The sequence below is a fragment of the Photinus pyralis genome, unplaced genomic scaffold, assembly GCF_008802855.1.
Source record: "Photinus pyralis isolate 1611_PpyrPB1 unplaced genomic scaffold, Ppyr1.3 Ppyr1.4_LG3b, whole genome shotgun sequence".
NCBI lineage: Eukaryota > Metazoa > Arthropoda > Insecta > Coleoptera > Lampyridae > Photinus > Photinus pyralis.
Genome location: NW_022170510.1, coordinates 12766985 through 12786741, shown reverse-complemented (window position 1 = coordinate 12786741; position 19757 = coordinate 12766985). Strand labels below are relative to the sequence as shown.

The 19757-nt window shown below is 37.9% G+C and overlaps 2 protein-coding genes across 4 annotated transcripts in view; one reads left to right on the top strand and one right to left on the bottom strand.

The window, feature by feature from the left end:
* Positions 1 to 1193, bottom strand: part of LOC116166377 (serine--tRNA ligase, mitochondrial-like) — a 1525-nt gene extending 332 nt beyond the window's left edge. The window contains 4 exon segments of the mRNA XM_031481332.1: positions 5 to 240; positions 285 to 472; positions 518 to 1008; positions 1011 to 1193. Of these exon segments, the coding sequence (XP_031337192.1) occupies positions 5 to 240; positions 285 to 472; positions 518 to 1008; positions 1011 to 1125 (1030 nt within the window). The 5' untranslated portion in view covers positions 1126 to 1193.
* Positions 1194 to 3731: 2538 nt separating this feature from the next.
* On the top strand, positions 3732 to 17269 carry LOC116167252 (DNA-dependent protein kinase catalytic subunit-like). 3 transcript variants are annotated; one of them, XM_031482566.1, is made up of 6 exons: positions 3732 to 3975; positions 4028 to 4390; positions 6844 to 7131; positions 7180 to 9045; positions 9093 to 9295; positions 14931 to 17269. In XM_031482566.1, exons 1-6 carry the CDS (start codon positions 3840 to 3842, stop codon positions 16902 to 16904), a joined length of 4830 nt encoding a protein of 1609 aa, XP_031338426.1. In that variant the 5' UTR covers positions 3732 to 3839; the 3' UTR covers positions 16905 to 17269. The 3 variants fall into 3 exon arrangements, with proteins under 3 accessions (XP_031338426.1, XP_031338428.1, XP_031338429.1); XM_031482568.1 differs by lacking the exon at positions 3732 to 3975 and adding an exon at positions 4452 to 4545 and having other exon boundaries at positions 4268 to 4390; XM_031482569.1 differs by lacking the exon at positions 3732 to 3975 and adding an exon at positions 4448 to 4545 and having other exon boundaries at positions 4295 to 4390.
* The last annotated feature ends 2488 nt before the right edge of the window (positions 17270 to 19757 follow it).

Here is a 19757-nt window from a genome sequence, read left to right as displayed (position 1 = left end):
GTGCAGTTACTACAACTAGATACTTCACCATACATATTTCGGCCAGGTAACCACGCTTCAACGTCGTACTTTCGATAAGCGGGTGCCCCCAACTCATTCGGCGGCATGTCTAAGGTGCGCAAATGAAGGCCCAACGAGGCGAAATTCCCTTCCTCTATTAATCGAAACTCCTCCAAAATGCCGTTGGAGTCCTCGGGCTTCGAGATCGCAAACATTTCCACCTTGGTGAATTGATGAACCCTAAACAACCGGTTAGCTTCTTTCTAGCACAAGGGGCACGTTACCTATAGATTCCTCGTTCCTCCGCCACGCTGGATGCTTCGGCTCGATAACATCGGCTAACGGCCGCCAGCTTCACGGGTAAACGACCGGCAGGTATCACCTCGTTGGCGTACATTGCCGCCAAAGCCATCTCCGACGTACCGGACAAACACAAATCAGGCCCGAACATTTCCGAGTCCAAACTGTAAACCTACAAATTACAGAGTAGTGTTCAAAATTACGCGATCCGTCCAACCTGCGTTCGATCTCCGTGCGTATTCAACCCACACGCTTCGATAATATCGCGATGCAAAATATCCGGAACCGACACCAGCTCAAAGTTCTCATCCAATAAATGCGACACAGTATAACTGATAAGCGCCTTCTCCAGTTCCGCCATGTCGCCGAGTAAATAATAACTTCGACTACCCGCCACATTGCCCAGCTGATCTGTTCGAACGAAGTTTAGACGTTTACATATTTCGTAAAACTCTCTCGGCTTAAAATCGAAGGTTTTCTTTTCCCCAGTGGTGCTGACTGTTATTGGTTCGTTGAGATGCGCGACCGATGGGTGAGTACGGTTTGGAATTTTCAGTAATTCGTCATAAAATTGTCTGCGAACTTTTTCGTAATTGTGGTCAACGGATGTGAGATTGCTTAGGTTTTCTTTAAGTTTTAAAACGAGACTTATATCGCCAACGCCTTTTCGGGCTTTTATGTTGCTATTAATTTCATCTAAATGTTCTAATTGCACAGGTACTTCAAATCTAGTTCTGGGCACTCCGGTACGTGCCAAAGTAGTTGTGATCCTGTGGTAATTAGTCTTCTTGATATATGAGGGAGTATGGGTAGAACTTTTAACATTGTGAGCAAATAATTAACTTTAATCCGAAAAACCCACAAAAAATGTTAGGTTAGGTTTACATTTAAAAGTTTGGTTATGTCAGATGAGCTGTGCTACATTGCCAGATCTAAAAAGTTATCGCATAAGATGAAAATTAGATATACAGAGTGGGCAAAATTAATAAATTCATACGTTGATAAGAATGTCCCTAATAAAGGGTATCACAAAGAAAACGTTACGAGACATTATTATTTTTTATATCAGTGTAATTGTAAGTATAACCACATATTTTCGTATTGTTCTACAGAATTCTCTTATTTCCTCCTAATTTCTTTCCGATAGTCGCATATTATTTACACTTCAGGCCATTCTATAATTTTATTGAAGAGAATCAACCGTTCCCCATTCCATTCGGGACATCTTAACAGAGTCTGCTCGCGAGTGTCCTCCTTGCAATTGCAATACCAGCATCAGTGTTTTCGTTCGTATTCCATCCTGTGTAAGAATGAGAAAAAGAAACGTATCCGGACAGTACCTGCGAGAGGTAGAAGTCTATACCATTTCTTTTCCTTTCGTCCGATTCCTTGATCTGTGGAATCATACGACGTATGTGGAGTGTTTCAGCGCTTGTTGACCTGCACCCGCTCACGATCTGAAGACATAGGTACTTTCCTTGCTGCCCAATAAGCAAAATGCCATGCCACCATTATGTACGTTTTATTATTGGATTCATCGAAACTAACACTCTTCACCGGAAGAGGATGCTGATGATTCTTCATTCTTCCACGCTTGTAACTCTTGACTAAAATGCTCCAACTTTGCATCCCTTAGTTTCCGGATAATACATTCGTCACATATTTTATAGCTTAAGTAACTATCGCATATTGCTTCACCTAACTCATACTTTTTGGCAATAGCTTAGGCACTCCTCTGGGCTATATTCACCTTTTCCATATATCGCCTCGTGCTCTGCATCAAATATTAATGCCGAAAAATGCTGCTTCAGGCGTCTCACTGCCGTCATAAAATCGACAGCTTTGGTCCATGATTCTGCAGCATAAGCCATCCACGACATTTTTAATACATGTATACCTTGTAACGAACACACAGAAGCTTATACCGGGTGATTCACTAGAAGTGAGGACAATTTGAATTTCCCGCAAATCAAATAAATTATGAAGTTGGTACTAACTGATGATCATTTATTTAATTGCAGTGGTGTATCATCATGCTTTCAGTAAATCGTTTACTTATTTATAATCTTCAAATACTGCTTCTGTTTTACCACAAATTATAAACTAACACTAGACACAGTCACGTTTCTTACATATTTTAGTGCATCAACTCCAAAAATTGTCCAAAATGGAAAAAGTAATAAACCGCAAATGGCACACAACAATTAACGGCGACACTGGTTTCTTAAATGACAGTCATGACAGAAAAAAATGCCTAACGAAATTCAAACCGTCAATCTAATAATGCAAAAAATACTACAACCTTACGCTCGAAATTCAAATGATCATCACTTCTAATGAATCACCCGGTATAAGTATCCATCCTCCCACCACATCATTAACGTCTTATTTATAATCGAACCTAGTACAGAATGACCTTGAAGACAGCTATCACCGCTCAGAACCTCTTTAGTTTCGACAAGAACCCCTACTTGGCAAACCGTTTGACCTTGATTCATGTTTGACCTTCAGTGACATTGATTCAGCAGAGTTTCAAACCCACGTCTACGTTTGACCTTCCAGTGACATTGATTTAGCAGAGTTTCAAACCCACGTCTGCGTTTGACCTTCCAGTGACATTGATTTAGCAGAGTTTCAAACCCACGTCTACGTTTGACCTCCCAGTGACATTGATTTAGCAGAGTTTCAAACCCACGTCTACGTTTGGCCTTCCAGTGACATTGATTTAGCGGAGTTTCAAACCCACGTCTACGTTTGACCTTCCAGTGACATTGATTTAGCAGAGTTTCAAACCCACGTCTACGTTTGACTTTCCAGTGACATTGATTTTGAACCGGCCATACTATGCTACTTGTGACGTTAACTTCCCTCTTGAAACAAATCGGAATGTTTCATCCAATTAGGTACCTGAGTATGGCAATGCGATAAAGCAATCAACGCTCCGCTACAGGATGCTATCTTCAGTCACGTAGGCAGACTTTACGCGGAATTATCTTATCTGAAGTACAGCATGCATTTTCTACTCTTCAAATCCTTTTCTAATTCAAAGGATGACCTATTCGCCAAAAATTTAACAAAAGTGCCAAAATAGTTACTTATTTATTCGGAAATTTCATGTAAAGGTCTAAGCCATGTGTCTGTCACGGGGACTAAAACTTCGAACCGGAATATCGCGAAAATGGAGTGTCGGAAAATGATTCTCTCAAAGGAAAATGGGAGGCCTGCACGAGATGTCAATGGAATCAAAATTACAAACTCGAATATCACGAAAACGTTCTGGAAGAGAGCACTCTAAAAGGAAAATTGAAAATATCATAATGATCTCAAGACTAATATTAGTATCGTTTGATACTGTACATAATTGAAGAAGTGGCAACGTTGTAAAACCTAACCTACACAATTTTGATTTTGAATAAAAAAACATAACCTTAAAATCGTTTTGTAGTTCTGTTTGTAAAAATTGTGCTTTTCGTTTGTGATTTTCATAGTGTTTTGTGTTAATGAACTTATTCAAGTTTACAGTAAATTAATTACCAAAGATGGAGGAAGATCTGTTTTCCTTTGGCAACAGTTTAAACTCTTTCATTGAGAAAAACCAACCCAATGAAGCAGAAAAATTCCTATCTCAGATTAATCGAACATTTACACTCACTGAGCTACCAGCTTTAACCATCGGTATGTACCTCAGTCTCCGCCAATAGAATTTCGTAACACTACCCTTTTCCAGATACGTACTTTTTGAACATATTCAATAAGACGACCGGCCTTTTGAATTTTGTAAAACGTGTTTTACATAAACCCGAGTACAAAAAGGTGAAGATAGTCTGTTTCGAATTTTTAAATACGCTTGTCCGTAATTTTCCCGTTAAAATTGGGGGACACTTATTGGACATTATAGAAACTTGCGCTCCTGTGGTTCGATCGTCTTGTTCGGTCAGTGAAAAGGAGAAGTCATTGGAGCTGATCACCTTAATTATCGATAAAGGTGTCTTTCCTTCAGATTGTGAGGATGTGGAAAGAGAAATAGCAGTTTTATATAAAGACACGTTGTTTAAATGTCTTTATAGCAGATTTGATAAAAGTTCATCAGGTAGGTACATAAGTTACTGCGTCCTGATTTGCACAATTTACTTAAAATGTTCCCAAGTCAGCAGGTACCTTTAGACTTACCGTACAACAATGTACTAACGAATCCAAGAACTCCTACAGAAGAAGGTGTACGACATTATAGCAAAGGATATTCAGGTAGTTGCTAGTAATTTATTTTTTAGGCAACATTTGTCTGTTAAAAAAAATATTTCATAACCATTTGATGCACATGATTTGCAAAATTTCATATCTGATGGTTGTGTGTATGGAATACGTCCCCCAGTATAGAGTGCTCTTAGCAAAGGACAATTTGATGATTCATTCTCTTTGGTCTCTGGAAATAAGTAAACCAATTTTTCCATACGGTCATTCTATACCCCTCAGACCCCCCCTGTATTACGTTGTCATAGTTTTTGGGAAAGAACAGATGAATGCAAGATCGACCTCTCCCATGTTTTGCTGTGTCGATAGTAATTTTGCCAAATTTATTAACTAGATCTTGCGGCAGGAAAAAATCGATTAATAAATATGATCTCGTTAAGTTAAAAATTTATCGACAGATACGTATCTGGTTCATTAGTAGAGCATCTAATCTAGCACTAAGATTCGTAAGTACGTAAACGGACATCTGACAGAAATTTTCATAACGCTTTTGGATGACCTTGAAATATAGTGGGGCTGCAAAAATCTGGTCATTGACCTTGCATGACCTTAGGAATGTAGTTTGCCACCACAAAAATAGGAATCATTGATTTTGGATGATCTTGAAAATGTAATTTAACTCCATAATGGGTTCATTGAACTTGGGTAGCCTCGGAAATTTAATTTGGCACCACAAATTTGAGTAATTCGCCTTGGATGACCTTGAAGATGTAATTTAAAGTCATAAAGAATGTGTTCTTTGCCTTTGGATGACCTTGAAAATATAATTTGACCACAAAAATGGAGGCATTGACCTTAGAAATGTAATTTGACACCCCAAAACGTTAAATACTATAACCAAAGCTTTCCCTTTCCAAGGCCATCGCCTTGGATGACCTTGAAGATGTAATTTAAAGTCATAAAGAATGTGTTCTTTGCCTTTGGATGACCTTGAAAATATAATTTGACCACAAAAATGGAGGCATTGACCTTAGAAATGTAAATTGACACCCCAAAACATTAAATACTATAACCAAAGCTTTCCTTTTCCAAGGCCATCGCCTTGGATGACCTTGAAGATGTAATTTAAAGTCATAAAGAATGTGTTCTTTGCCTTTGGATGACCTTGAAAATATAATTTGACCACAAAAATGGAGGCATTGACCTTAGAAATGTAATTTGACACCCCAAAACATTAAATACTATAACCAAAGCTTTCCCTTTAAAAGGCCATCGCCTTGGATGACCTTGAAGATGTAATTTAAAGTCATAAAGAATGTGTTTTTGGCCTTTGGATGACCTTGAAAATATAATTTTACCACAAAAATGGAGGCATTGACCTTAGAAATGTAATTTGACACCCCAAAACATTAAATACTATAACCAAAGCTTTCCCTTTCCAAGGCCATCGCAACATGACACGTGACCTTCACCTTCTTCCACTTTAGAACAAAGCGGCGATCGACTTAGTACTGGTCTAGGTTCGGCGTTGTATACCTACTAATGTAAATTTTATTAATTTGAGGAAGTAACAACCTCTAACGGTCCAAAGAATTAATTAACAGATTTTTAATTAACACCTGATTTAATTTCGTGTACCAAATAGAAAAACTTAACTTGAAAACTATTATCTAGGTTGTAATTTGGGCTCGTTTATTCACAAAACCGACCATTTCCAGATAAACAAATTTATTCGGCACAAAATAATCTGAAAGAAAAACCGACATTCATGGCCAGAATTACGCATACCACGCAACAAGCGATTGATAGAACAATTAAAGAATCTCTGATCGTTACTGCGATTTTCAAGTTTTTCAGATGTAAAATTTGGTTCTTTGGTGATGGAAAAACTTCCTTTAATGGGTATTGGGAAACAACTACTTCTTCGTAAACTTCACGTCTTTAATTCGACTTAAAACATTCACTTCTATCACGACGTCTTTCCAACAAAGTAACGGCAGTACGCCAAACACCTAAACAAACGGCTACGATTTAATGTCCACCATCAAAAAAGCCACGATTAACGTCCGTCTCTTCTATTCAAAGTAATTCACTTCCTTAACAAGTTAGTGCGTCTTGGTATAAATTAAACACCTGTGTTTGCTTATTTGGAAAAAACACCTGCGATAACACGTGCCTATCTTGAAACTAATTAGCTTACGCAAGGACTCTTATCGCAAACGACCGGAGATGACACTTTAAAAAAATTAATACGTAAAATCTTTACAATTACCAAAACAATTATTTAAACAAAATCAAATATCATTAATTCTGCTTTCAAGTCGCGGTTCTCATAATTTGTTTTTCTTTTAGTTCAAGAAGAGCTTTTGATAGTAATTGGAGCAGTAACAAAAAAATTTCCATCAGCCATTTCGAACGCAAACGAATTAGGAAATACCCTAGTAAATCTCCTGAATAGAGAGCTGCAAACTACAAACAAATCAATGCCGATTATACACGGTTGCGTTGCTGCGCTATCGAACTTTTTGGAAAATTTCGGGTTCAACAGTCAGAATAGTGATGCGGTTTTTCTCAAGATCTACAGCTGTCTTAAGATGTTAGCGGATCCCGGTGGCGCACACAGAAAAATAGCATTTAGAGGTTTGTCCCCCGGGTCTGAAGTAGTCGATGATAATCTTTGAGTTTTAGAATCTTCGTCACTTTTGGCTAAGCACGTGGTACTGTTCTCGCAGTACGTTTATCCGGAAGCGAAGTTCTGGCACACGTCATTCTTGAATTGGTTCAATCTTGGAGCCGAAGACAAGAAGTCCGCGTATAATGTTTTGGAGTCGTTTCTCCAGGAAATCGCGAACGTGCTCAGTGCTCGGGAAGACCAGGAGCTGTTTCAATATTTTCTTACCTACTTTAACAAGGTTATCTTCGAAGGTACCGTGGATAACTACCAAATGCAGTTGGCAATCCGCGGATTGGGCCTGTTTGCCTGTTGTTTTCGCTTGCATATTTCTGCAGTGGAAATCAACCACATCTTCGTTACCATTTCACAAATATTGGAGAATACCTACATATTAACCGAGGATTTGAGTCCTGATCAAATTGCGTACTTGCCACATTACGTGCAAACCTTATCCTTTATCATTACCAATTTGCCCGAATTGAACAACAGTCACATTGTCAGTCTTCAACTAATATCAGTCGTGCTAATTAAAGTGTTCCCACAGTTATCGACTTTGCAGCATTACTTAGTCGTGGACGCCTTCATCGTTATGTTCCACCAACTGTTGCAATGCGAAAAAAATGTTCTCGAATCGTTTCTTGAAGAAATCATCTATCAGGGCGTGATATGGACTTGCTCACATCAGATTTTTTCGGACGCGGAACAGTTGAAGGATACCAATCGTGAAGCAATCACTTATAAGAATTACCTTCCATTTTGGAACGGTATGCTCGGGGTTATGAATTTGACCAGGTACGAAAAATACGCGATTGATTTAACGAAGCGGAAACATCTCCTCAAAAAACTAACCAACGCACTCGTGAAGACGCTCTTTGTGCTTATCAATAAATTAAACCTCAAAACTAAACTAAAAAACCCCGATAATCCAGTCACCGATCCAGAATCGGCATTCGAAGCCCTGCAAACTAGTGACTTTGTCGTTTTCGTTAACGTTGTGGATTTTTATCAAGATATCCTACGCAACGTGAGCCCCGAGATTTTTAAGGGTTGGATTAGTCAGTGTGTTAATCAGATTATTTATAAGTCACTCCAGTATCCTCTCGTGAGCGGCTTCTACAAGCTACTAACTTCGTGTTTACAAATTTGTGACAAACTCAACTACTTTAATGAGACCCAGTTGGAAATGGAGGATGTGAGGATGAGCTACAATTCCATTCTGCAATTCGTCGAAGATATGCTTTGGAAAATGAAACAGTATAAGGGAGACTTACAAATTGCTTGCCTGAATGTACTTCTCACTACTCCCATTGGTATAGTAAAGGAAATACTTCCCAGAGCAGTTCCCGCGTTTGTCGTCTTGTTTTCGGTCGGCCGTAGTTACTTGCACATTGCAGGCTTGGGGGTCGATGTCTTACTGAGGTGGTATAAGAGCTTACCTGCGATCGAAATCGAGCCCTTTTTGGCGGAGGTTTTGCCTTGTTTAGATTCTTATTTAAAAAGTAGGTCTTTGGGAGGAGGCTTAGAATCTAACTTGGTAGTAAAGCACCGGAAAACAAAGAAGGCGCTTAGCAAAAGGAAGGTCTTGGTACAAACAGAATTGGAACTATTTAAACTACAAACGAAAATTATTACTTTAATCGGGCAACTTAATACCAATTTATGCATGGCGTTTATTAACCCGAAGGATAACCCTAAACCAGTCGTATGGAACAAAGCTCCCTCTTTGAAAGTACACCTTCCTTACAATAACAAGTTAACGCTGTACTTCGATAAATTCGTACCGAGAATCGTCGAGCTGTCCCTATATTCGAGTGACCGTAAGATGCGTTTAGCGGCATGCGAGTTATTACACGCCGTTGTCCTGATTTTGTTAGGATCAAGTAAGTGAATTGCTTGTGGTAACGCAGCTAATTGTCTCACTTTTAAGGTCATCCGATGGATGACAAGAAGAAGAAGGACGTCGATTATTTAGTAAGAAGTGTTGCGGAGCCTGTGTTAAAACTAGGTTGTGACTCGGACGAAGTAGTTGCGCAGCTGTTTTCCTCGCTAGCTGTTCAAATGATGCACTATTACTCGCATCCTCGTCAAATGAATATGTCGCATACTGAAATAATTATTGAAACTTTAACGGTAAGTATGTTGAACGTTTGACTATTTTTTAAATAAATGAAATTGTGTTTAATAATAAATTAAATATCAGTCGTTATGGATCGTAGATCTAAGTAAACAATCCACAAATCGCCATTTCTCCGAATGCTCAAATGGTGCATGCTGTAAGCAATGGCAAACGATCACTAAGCCACCCACAACACAGCTTTCCAGCTAGCTCAAAACAAATAAAGTCGATCGACAAAAGCCTCATTACAACACATATGTAACACATTTCCTTCTCTTGTCCCATCTTCGATTTCATTTACTAATTGTTTAGTTAACAGACGCAAAAATGAGATCCCACAAGCCAGCAGAGCCATTTTAGAAAAATGAAGTACGAAATACATCAGAATTATAGGCTGATTATAGGCCCTTTTTGGACACTTTAACAAATTTTCAGGCGGCATCCTTTAAACAAAAAAAAACTATTATTTTGCTGGCTAAAGAAGAAGCTAGCTGATCACATGTGCGATACGCTATGCGCATGCGCAAAATTTTTGCCTTGTAATTAATATCGATCCATTAACAGTGACTGTATAAAGACAGTGTGGTCATATGCTCTATATCCGCCATGTTTTTCCCATATTCTTCATTAAGCTGATCGGTTTAATTGAATTGGTAGATCTTGGCATCTTTCTATGGTTACAATATTATTGCCACAACTGTTTGTGACTTGATCTTCCAAGTTAATTTCCGCCAACCCGATTTATTTGGTTAAAATATGGCGGATATCCCACATACCAATAGAAAAACAACACCAAAGTATGACCAAACTGCCTCTATACAGTAGGTCACTGTAGATCCATTATAAGTCACTAAATATAGAAAGTACCGCAATCCATTGGGCCCGTGTGTTAGAGAGAGAACGCCTGTTTTTTGCTCAAAAATTGCGGAAGTTACCAGATTCTAGTAACTTTAATGTTAGGGATTGTTCCACCTGTTTGGAGACATCTGTCAAGTAGGTATTTGAAATTTGAATTTTCTTTTACTAATAAATCAAATATATAGCAAGTTGTTGTGTTTCAGGTTTTAAAAAAAGTATGTTAAAAGTGTCTTGAGTTGTCTATGCATCTTCTCTTGTATTATAGGAGAAGAAAAGTTTACACGATATTCCTGAATTGAAAAGAAGTACAGAAAAAAATTAAAATTATTCATCTCTTTATATTATTAGCGAACCTCGAGATCGTTTATAATTTTGTATTGCTGCCTGCCTGTGCGTCTGTCTGTCTGTCAGGGTGTACGATAACTTTGTGTAGAAACGTCCGATCGCTTTAAAAATTGATATACACATGTTTTTCAGGATATAACAAAGTTCACAATTGTTTTTCGGCTACGTAGAACAACGGGCCAAATAGTTACAGACCAAAAACTGCGCAAACCTCCAAAAAGGGTTTCTAACTCTTGTTACAAAGAACATATGAATGTCCGGTTTTCTGTGTTAGTAAATATTCCTTAAACTTCAGGCAACTATGCAAATGCAAACAAATACTGCACATGCGCATAACAACTTTTGTATTTGCGCAATTCTAATTTTTTTTTGTTAATATATTTAAATGAAATTCTGTATCTAGGCACCTCCAATAAAAGTGAAACTAATGCCAAATCAAAAAATTTGTTTTGCGCATGCGCAGTCGGATTTCTTTTATTTGTTAAGGTATTTAAATGAAATGTTGTATGCAGGCACCTCAAATAAAAGTAAAACTAATGCCATTTCAAAAAATGTGTGTTACAAGCTATCAGATCAGGTGGGACAGAATCAACCCCTTAGGGCAGTGGTGCTCAAACGGTCGATCGCGACCGACCGGCCGATCTCGAGTACTTTTTGAGTCGATCTCGAGAAACATTTGCGATTTGCAGAGTAGATCTACACCTACCTTGACTTAAAGAAAATTGATTTTGCGGAAAACTAAATTCTGCCGTTTCCACTAATTAACTAATTCTATGTACAGTATTTTCATGAAATTCTGCAAATTGCGCCACGATACGCCATACCTATGTAGACAACAATCCTGCTTCACACATACTTGCATCCTCTCAGAGTCGATCGATCGGAGTCTAACAACATTCAGGTAGATCGTCAGCAGTTCAAGTGTGAGCACCCCTGCCTTAGGGTGTATTGTAAAAATGATGTATGTGTGAAGATCTCGAGGATTGTTTGGTATTCAGTTGTATCGGATTTTTGAAATATAAGTTAGAGTTTAAATAAATATATTAATTGGGCGAAAGCCCGTTGAGGGCCCAGAACAAGAGAGGGACAATAAATAGACAATAAATAAATTTTTATTTATCCACTACATCTCCGAGAGGGGCAAAATCAAACTGATCTGGATGATAGTTTTTTTTGTTTAAAGGGCGTCGCCTGAAAATTTGTTGTAGTGTCTAAAAAAAGCCTATAATTTTGTGATCTGAATTTTTCGCCTTCGAAGCAAATCTCACAAGTGGTCAGCTAGCTTCGTCTTTAGCCAGCAGAGCCATAGTTTTTTTCTTTAAAGGTTGCCGCCTGAAAATTTGTTCAAGTGTCCAAAAAGGTCCTATAATCTGCCTATAATTCTGATGTATTTCGACCTTCATTTTTCTAAAATGGCTCTGCTAGCTTGTGGGACCTGCAAAAATGCTCTTATCTAAAGCGCGCACCTGCGATAATATCTGTTTACAAAATTAATTAATTTTAGCGATAAGCGCAACGCTTATCCACGATCGGAGAAAAACATGAGATAAACTATTTAAACATTACGCAAATAATTTCGAGATATTTCTTATCTTATAACATGTTATTTCTTTACAATTAAATAAACAAATTACAATGCGGCTATAAGCAAAAATTAGACTACGTAAATTAATACCACAATATGCACACATTGGTGTTTTTTTCAAGGTGCTTCTTCTAGGACTACTCCATGATTTATTATGATTTAGTCTTATCAGACATAATTCTATTGCTTAAAAAACGGTACTACTGGTATAGGTAATGGACAATGAAAAAAAAAATTTAAAAAAATTCTTGAAAGAAAAAAAAATTGATTTTTACCACCCGCAGGTTAGTAAAGGAGGTAAGTACTTTGGAATTTTTGTTTACATGGCAAATCGTACTTAACTTGAATGAGTTTGCGATCAAAAAGATCGCCCGTTATTACCCCGCACGTACGCGGGCGACAAAGAATATAATAAATATTAACTTACTTAGAGTTTTTTTTATAATCCAAACAATTGCGACGAACTTTGGGCTCGCGCACAACGGTTGAGTGGGTGGAGGAAAGCGAGTAATCCCCCCCCCCCCCCCCCTTCATAATTAGGAGAACGTAGCTCACGAAGCGGTAGAAAAACTGCCAAAATCTAACAAATCGGGCAATTCAATGTTCAAACAAAACAAAACAATACGGATGAAAAAAAAAGAATTTTCAGGCACGATCGAAATTAATACTACGGTATTTAAAACTAAGGCAATACATTACGGTGGCAAAAGCAAATTTAAAATTTTGATACAATTACAAAATGCAGAAGAAGAAACGATATAATTTATGGCACACAAAATGGCAAAATATATCCACAAAATCAAGTGCGCACCTTATAAAGAAAACCGAATTTAATGGAAGCGGAACATGGAAATATCGTCGAGCTATTCCTAGAGCTATTCACTTCGAAATTAATTCGGTTTTTAATTAATTACCCGGCCTGCAATTATCGGAAAAATATAAGATGGACATCGGACTTCTCGTTTTTTAAGTGAGATCACTTTGAACGCTATCTGCAGTTCTTTTCTACAATTAAGCGAATTCAAACTTCAATACGCATTAATCCAATTAACCACTAGGCCTGATTGTAATTTCCCGACGCAACAACTGTTGTCGCTATCTACACCCCGGCATGTCTGCAAGACTGATAACGTGTAAACAACTCCATTTGGAACTCGTTTCTATCTTGGTTTTCGCTTATTATGGAAATCTAAAATGCTTAATAATTAATTAACGGTGCTGAAATCTTAAAATATTAATTGACTCACTTCTTCCCTGACAAGAGAGCATTTGGCGTCTGACTTAGAGCTTCTGTCTGTCCGTCATTTGGAAATAAAAATTTGTTATCTCATTTAAATCCGGTCGTTGCGATAAGAAATGTGTTATCGCCGCGTAAGCTAATTAGTTTGAAGGTTTATCCGATAAGAAAACACGTGTTTAATTTCGAAGACGCAAATTCGGCGGAAACTGAGAGGAAAGAATGTTGCAAATAGCAGAGAAAGACATGAATCGCGGCTTATTTGGTGGTGGACGTTGCTTTTTGGTAGCCGCTTATTGTCTTGTGCAGTTTTACCGCATTTATTGGCAGACAGTCCGTCTTTACAGTTGTAAAGGTTTCTAGAAGTTGGCGAAAGTGAGTTTATCCCGTACTTAATTAAAAGTAAACGTTTTAAATCGAGTTAAGTGGAAGCGTGTTTTTTTCCGTTTACGACGAAGTTTAGCTAGAGTCCTGGCTAGAGTGTTGTGTTTATTAAATAGGTATCACTTATGTGTAGTCCTTCTCAGTACTCGCTAAAGTGCGACGAACTTCGGTAGTAAGTCCGCCCACAAATGGCATAAAAAAAATAGGTAAGCATTATAGTACGGTGCAATTAGTCGAAAAAACGGCTTAACCTCAACATCCAAAGTGCAAAACTGCAAATTGTTCTATACAGTCCACATACTGTTTGGTAAAAAGTTACACCATTTGAAGCGTCGGGTTTGGATGGGAGGGGGGAGGAAAGTTGGTAAATTAGGAGTTTTTATCAGTTTTTCTTAGATATTTAGAACACTGTGGGATTTAGCGCGAGAAGTGCCATGTACAAAAGTATTCTACATTATCTTGCGAACAAAAATGGTCTTGTGTATAATCTTGCTAAAGTGAATGATTCCGTAACGAGTTACGAAGGGTGGAAAAGTAGACATTTTTCGTATTTTTTCGATTTTCCGGAAAAATGAAATTATGTTTGAAGTCAAAAACACTGAAGATCTGGATTGTTTTCGTTACCAGTGATACTTGCAGGCTACTTCAAAGCATCCTATACATTCACTGTTCAAGTTGGCCCCCCTTCTCCCCACTTCAGCATCTACCAGGCAGAACATTCATTTAGAACCTACCATCAGGTGTAGCAGTAGCTGAATGAGAAGAAGAACCCGCTGAAGTGGGGATGGAAGATTGTCGAACACCTGAGAGTAATTACAACAGCACATCCTGCAGCTCCAGGTCTACCAAGGTCTACGGCCTTGTTTCTGATCAAGGTCTGCGGGACGGTCTCTGAAGCCTCGGGAAAACTTAATCAGAGTAAACGACGGCGGTCACTTCGGAAAAACTAAAACAAAATTACGCGAGACTAGCGGGAATGAAAGCAACAAAACACAAATTAGTTAGCGGTATCTACGGGAAAACAAATGCAGGAAAGCGCAACAATAAATTATAATCATTTCGTACAAACGATTTTGTTAGTACCTACTTGTGTTTAATCGACTGGTGCTTGTGTGTGGTTTAGAACTGTTTGCCTTTGGACATAGCAGTATATGTTAATAGAATTTAATTAAATTTGGGGAAGCTTTCAATTTATATATGTTCAATTGTTTTGATTATAACATCAATTATGTCATTTTAGGAATCCATTACCAATCCGTCCGATTCCGCCTTACGAGACTTATCTGGGAAGTGTATTCAAGAATTTATTAAATGGACAATCAAGCAAGCGAAAACGAGGGATTTGGAACGAAATCCGATCAATATCAAAATTTGGATCCGAAATATCCAATCTTTAAGTGCTCATCCCGATCCATTTAAAAGATTGGGCGCGGCGCTGATATTTAACCATATCTACACGGATTTAAGAGAAGAAAAGGAGATGTTTAACATGTTTTGGTTGGAAATACTGGAAGCTTTTGTTACCAACTTATCGCTAACGCAAATACGTAATGCGGATGATAACAATTGTGTCGAACAAGTATTGATCGCGTTAAATCATGTACAAAGAGGATTTGTTGAAAAAAGCGCGCTGTTCAACGCGAATTCCAACACGAGAAGGAAACCTCCGGTTATGGATGGCATTCTATTGAAGGACGTCGCCATGTGGCTTTTAAAAGAAACCGGCAATATCAACATCAACTGTCGAAAGAAATGTATGGATATGTTTTGTAAAATTGCCCCATTATCAACCGGCTGCCATAACAGCTTGAACAGGTTCAAAGAATTGTACATTACTGGTACCGAGTGGATTAATTCGACGTACGAGACCGAACTAATGAAGTACCCAACGATAAACCACTTAGGCAGTTCAAATACGACTGATGGAATATTTAAATGGTGTCACGGTCTTTTGTGTTGTCTCGACGGTTACATTTTCCTTTTGGCCAACAATCTCATGCCAAAAGACGCCGCTCCGCTATTTACATCGGTGGACTTTTTTCTCGATCATGTCTTGGAAAAAAATATTGGAGAAGTTGTGAGGTTGAACTGTTCCAATAGCATCTACACGGCTGAAGAAAGGAAATATTTTAACCACTGCAAATCCTTAATTGTGACAAAGTTGATGGACTTGATTGTGACCATTTTTAAAAGTCGTGCGGAACCTTTTGCCATTGGAGTGAATTTCTTGCCCGAACACAGTTTGTGGAATTTAGTTTGTCTTCGGATTTTCGATCCGGTTGTACTCGGATTTGATCAGATGGAAAATTCTGAAGACGTTTCGATTTTTTTGAATAACCTCAGCGACCACGCCCCTGAGAATGTTATTTCGTGTTTACAAACGGGCTTTCAGAGTCATGTCAATAAATTTAACATCACGAACAAGCTTGGGTCCGGCATTGTACCCTTTAAAGAAAGGCAGTTAATTAAGGGACTTATGACCATTAAAGGTACTCGGATGAAGGACAAATTGAATGTGGACTCTTACAGTTCGGGTATACTTCAAAACATTCACGACGAATTAATCGTGCATAGAGATGGCAAAATTTATGCCAAAGATCTGCACAAAAGCGCCACCGAGTACTGTCATCTGAAGTTGCAGTTCGCTTTGGACAATAAAGATGAGTTTGTCAAGATGTGCCAGCTGTTATGTGTTGAGACTATGATTATTACCGATCAACAGAAGGAGATTAAGTACGGGTATTACTTTTTTGAAAAATTTAAAGACTCGTTACTTAAATATCTTGTGAACAATTACGCTGTATTTCTCAGCGAAATGTCTCAAACGAACATAAACGAGTCTTTATTTACATACGTCTTCGAGATTCTGCGCTATATACGGCATAATCGTAAACAATTTTCACGAGACGTATTACAAGACGTGGTCGAGTCTTCCTTGCAGTTATGGAACGGATTAGTTACATATTTTAATGGAAGCTGTAAGCAAATATTGTTGGGTATCGAATTTTTGGCCAAATTGGGCGATATCAGTCAGGTGCCGTTAAGTGACTTGATAAAAAATGCGTCCAGTATTAGTTTATGGGTGATCGGGTTGTTCAGCTACACAAATGACGGGTGGACTGAAGAAGATTCTTTAAATTTTGTTTCGGAAGTTATCAATATTTTACCTATAGTCATTGGGCATCATGATTTACATTTTACGGAACTGGGGTAAGTATCACTGTTTGTCATTTGTGAAGTGCCATTACTGTCAAAATGTGTCTTCAATTGTTTTGTAGTTTTTACAATACTTAAATTATTAACAAAACTAGACAAAATTGTTTAGCTAGGTAGTCTTTTTTTTTGTTTGTCAGTAGAGCGTCTGCGTGCTCGATCAAATAGCCTTAGTTTATTATAAAGATAAATTCACCATGGAAACTCTTGAGTGAAATTGTTCTGGAAAAGAAATGGGATTGGTTAACAGCCTTAAAGCCGTTCGGGATTGGTTGAAAACACAGCTTTAACCAATGAAAATTAATTAATGGTTGCCTTGATTAACACTCCGCCATTATGGACGGATTTAATTATCTAAAGATTGAGTTGGAATTAGTTTAGATCCTACGCATTGATTCCATTTGGATTTTTGGATACCTTGCTCCTCCAGTATTTGGTAGTATGCAATTTATCGCTGTGTAACTCCTCGACGCTTTTCCGCATCTTTTATGTCAGGTTTTTGTTTAATAGGACGCCCAGCGAGGGGTAAATCGCTAGGCAAATCGTGTACACCAAACTTCATACTTCACGTATTTCACCAATACTTCATGGACTTCATCAGTACTTCACGCACTTCATCAATACTTCACGGACTTCACCGACACTTCATATATTCCACCAAAAACTTCACGGACTTCACTGATACTTTATGAATTTCACTGATATTTTGCACTGGACAAAATCCCATCCTTTTTTCTAGAGTTCTTGCAATTAAAACAAAGCACTCAAAGCAGTAAAAGATGTAGAATGTATTGATATAAATGATAATAGAGGCATAACAAAAACGAAACGGTAATATAAAGTAAAATAAAAACATACTTTGTTTATACATAGAGGTAAGTACATAGACGAGATTGAAATGAATCAATTTTTTTTAAGAAATTAAAAAAAAATTTGCTTTTGTTTGAGTTTTGCCCGTCTGTCGGACCCACTTCTGCGGTTTTGAACTACTTTTAGGGGAATGGTCCTAGAGTCCTGGAATTTTTTGCAATATGTAGCCTACACCTTGAAGGTGTGCCACACGGCAATCAAATTTCGCTGTCTTAAGGGAGGTGGCCTCCATCAATTATTTCCTGAGATGCTGTTTTTGAAAGTAAAAGTAAAACGTGCATTACTTTTACATACGGCAATCAATTGGCGCATGGCTTTAGTGGTGCAGTAAAAATTTTGAAAATGGGGAGGGGGGACGGGGGTAAACACCCGTTCCACCTTTCATGGTCTCATCGAAATAAATTGGTTTGCACAAACTATAACGTTACCGCGCGACTCTTTTTCAAGTTCAGTTCATGGCGCGGGGGGGGGGCGTATTTTATCTTTCATGATATTCTAATTAAAGGTCTCAACGAAAGGAATTAATTTCTACCAACCATAGTCCTCTTCTTCGATCCCTTACCGTGATTGGATATATCCCCTTATATCTCCACAACAGATTGTTGGAAGAGTACTCACAAAGGGCGATTGGGACATCTTAAAGAAATATATCCATTGAGCGATTATCTCGAAAACGGTTAATCGGAGGAAAGTACTTTCAAAGGCAAAATCAATCGGGGGTGTCGGAGGATTTTCAATGTCCTCCCATCAATCATCTACTAAGAAAGTAAATATCGATAACATGCTACTACCTTCTAACCCAACCATTTACTAAGCTATTTCGGTTTAAAAAATGGCCCTTTATCTTTATCTGCACAGGAGTTGTGATTTTATAAGCTTTTCTTATCAAATTTCTGTTATACCTATGCAGTTATACTAAATGGTTCACTTCCTATGAATGTTATGGGTCCTGTTAAAATATATGTTTTATTAACAGATTGGATATCTGGCTCTTTATACCATATAAAGGTGTCCAATTCTTCTTTTAAAAATTTCATTTAAACAAACCAAATAAGCGGGAAAATATTGCTTAGGTCTTGTAAAAGGTATTGTAACATATTACCAGGCTGAACCCAATAAGCAACTCTTAATCCTTTTACAACAGGTTGCATTTTTAGGGGATTATTTTCAAGAATTATGCTAATAGTGTTGTTTGTGGGATAGTATTGAGCTCAGGATTGACATTATAGTCGTAAATAACTCAATGGCGTGGCCAGAAACTTGATTTGGAAGGGGCTGATGTACTAATTTGTGGAGGGTGCTGAAATTTTAAAGAAAACAAAAGCCGCTATCCACGTGACAAATTTTCCGTCTGTCGATTTTATTTTAATATACCTAATAAAAGTGTTATCGAAGTGTTATTTAGCTACCTGAACCTGATGGTAATAAAGGAAAGGATTTATTAAATTTTTAAAAGGAAACAATTTACGATCTTTGTACCTACACATAAATACGACGCAAGGACTATCAGTACGTCTATGAGTCCGCTGTCTCATCAGGGCGTCTGTCGCCTGTGTAACTGTCCTTTTGTTTTGTAGAAATGGGCATAGTTAGTCTTTCATAAATAAATGCCATACTTTTGCGGATAAAAAACTTACCTTTCAGCATAGATTTTTTAATCTATACTTTCAGTTTTATTTCGCAGAAATTTATTTAATTTTACCTCGAATTTTAGTGGTTACAACCGTGAATTGAACTACCGTACGATTTTTGTTAAGGGATTTGAATATAAACTTCGCCACAACCTCATGCATTTTTCCAATAGTTCGCTTAAACTTCACTAACTTCACCAATACTTCACGGACTTCATCAATACTTCACGGACTTCATCAGTACTTCACGCACTTCAACAATACTTCACGAACTTCACCAATATTTCATGGACTTCACCAAAACTTCATATGAACTTCACGGACTTCATCACACTTGTACACCATACTTCACC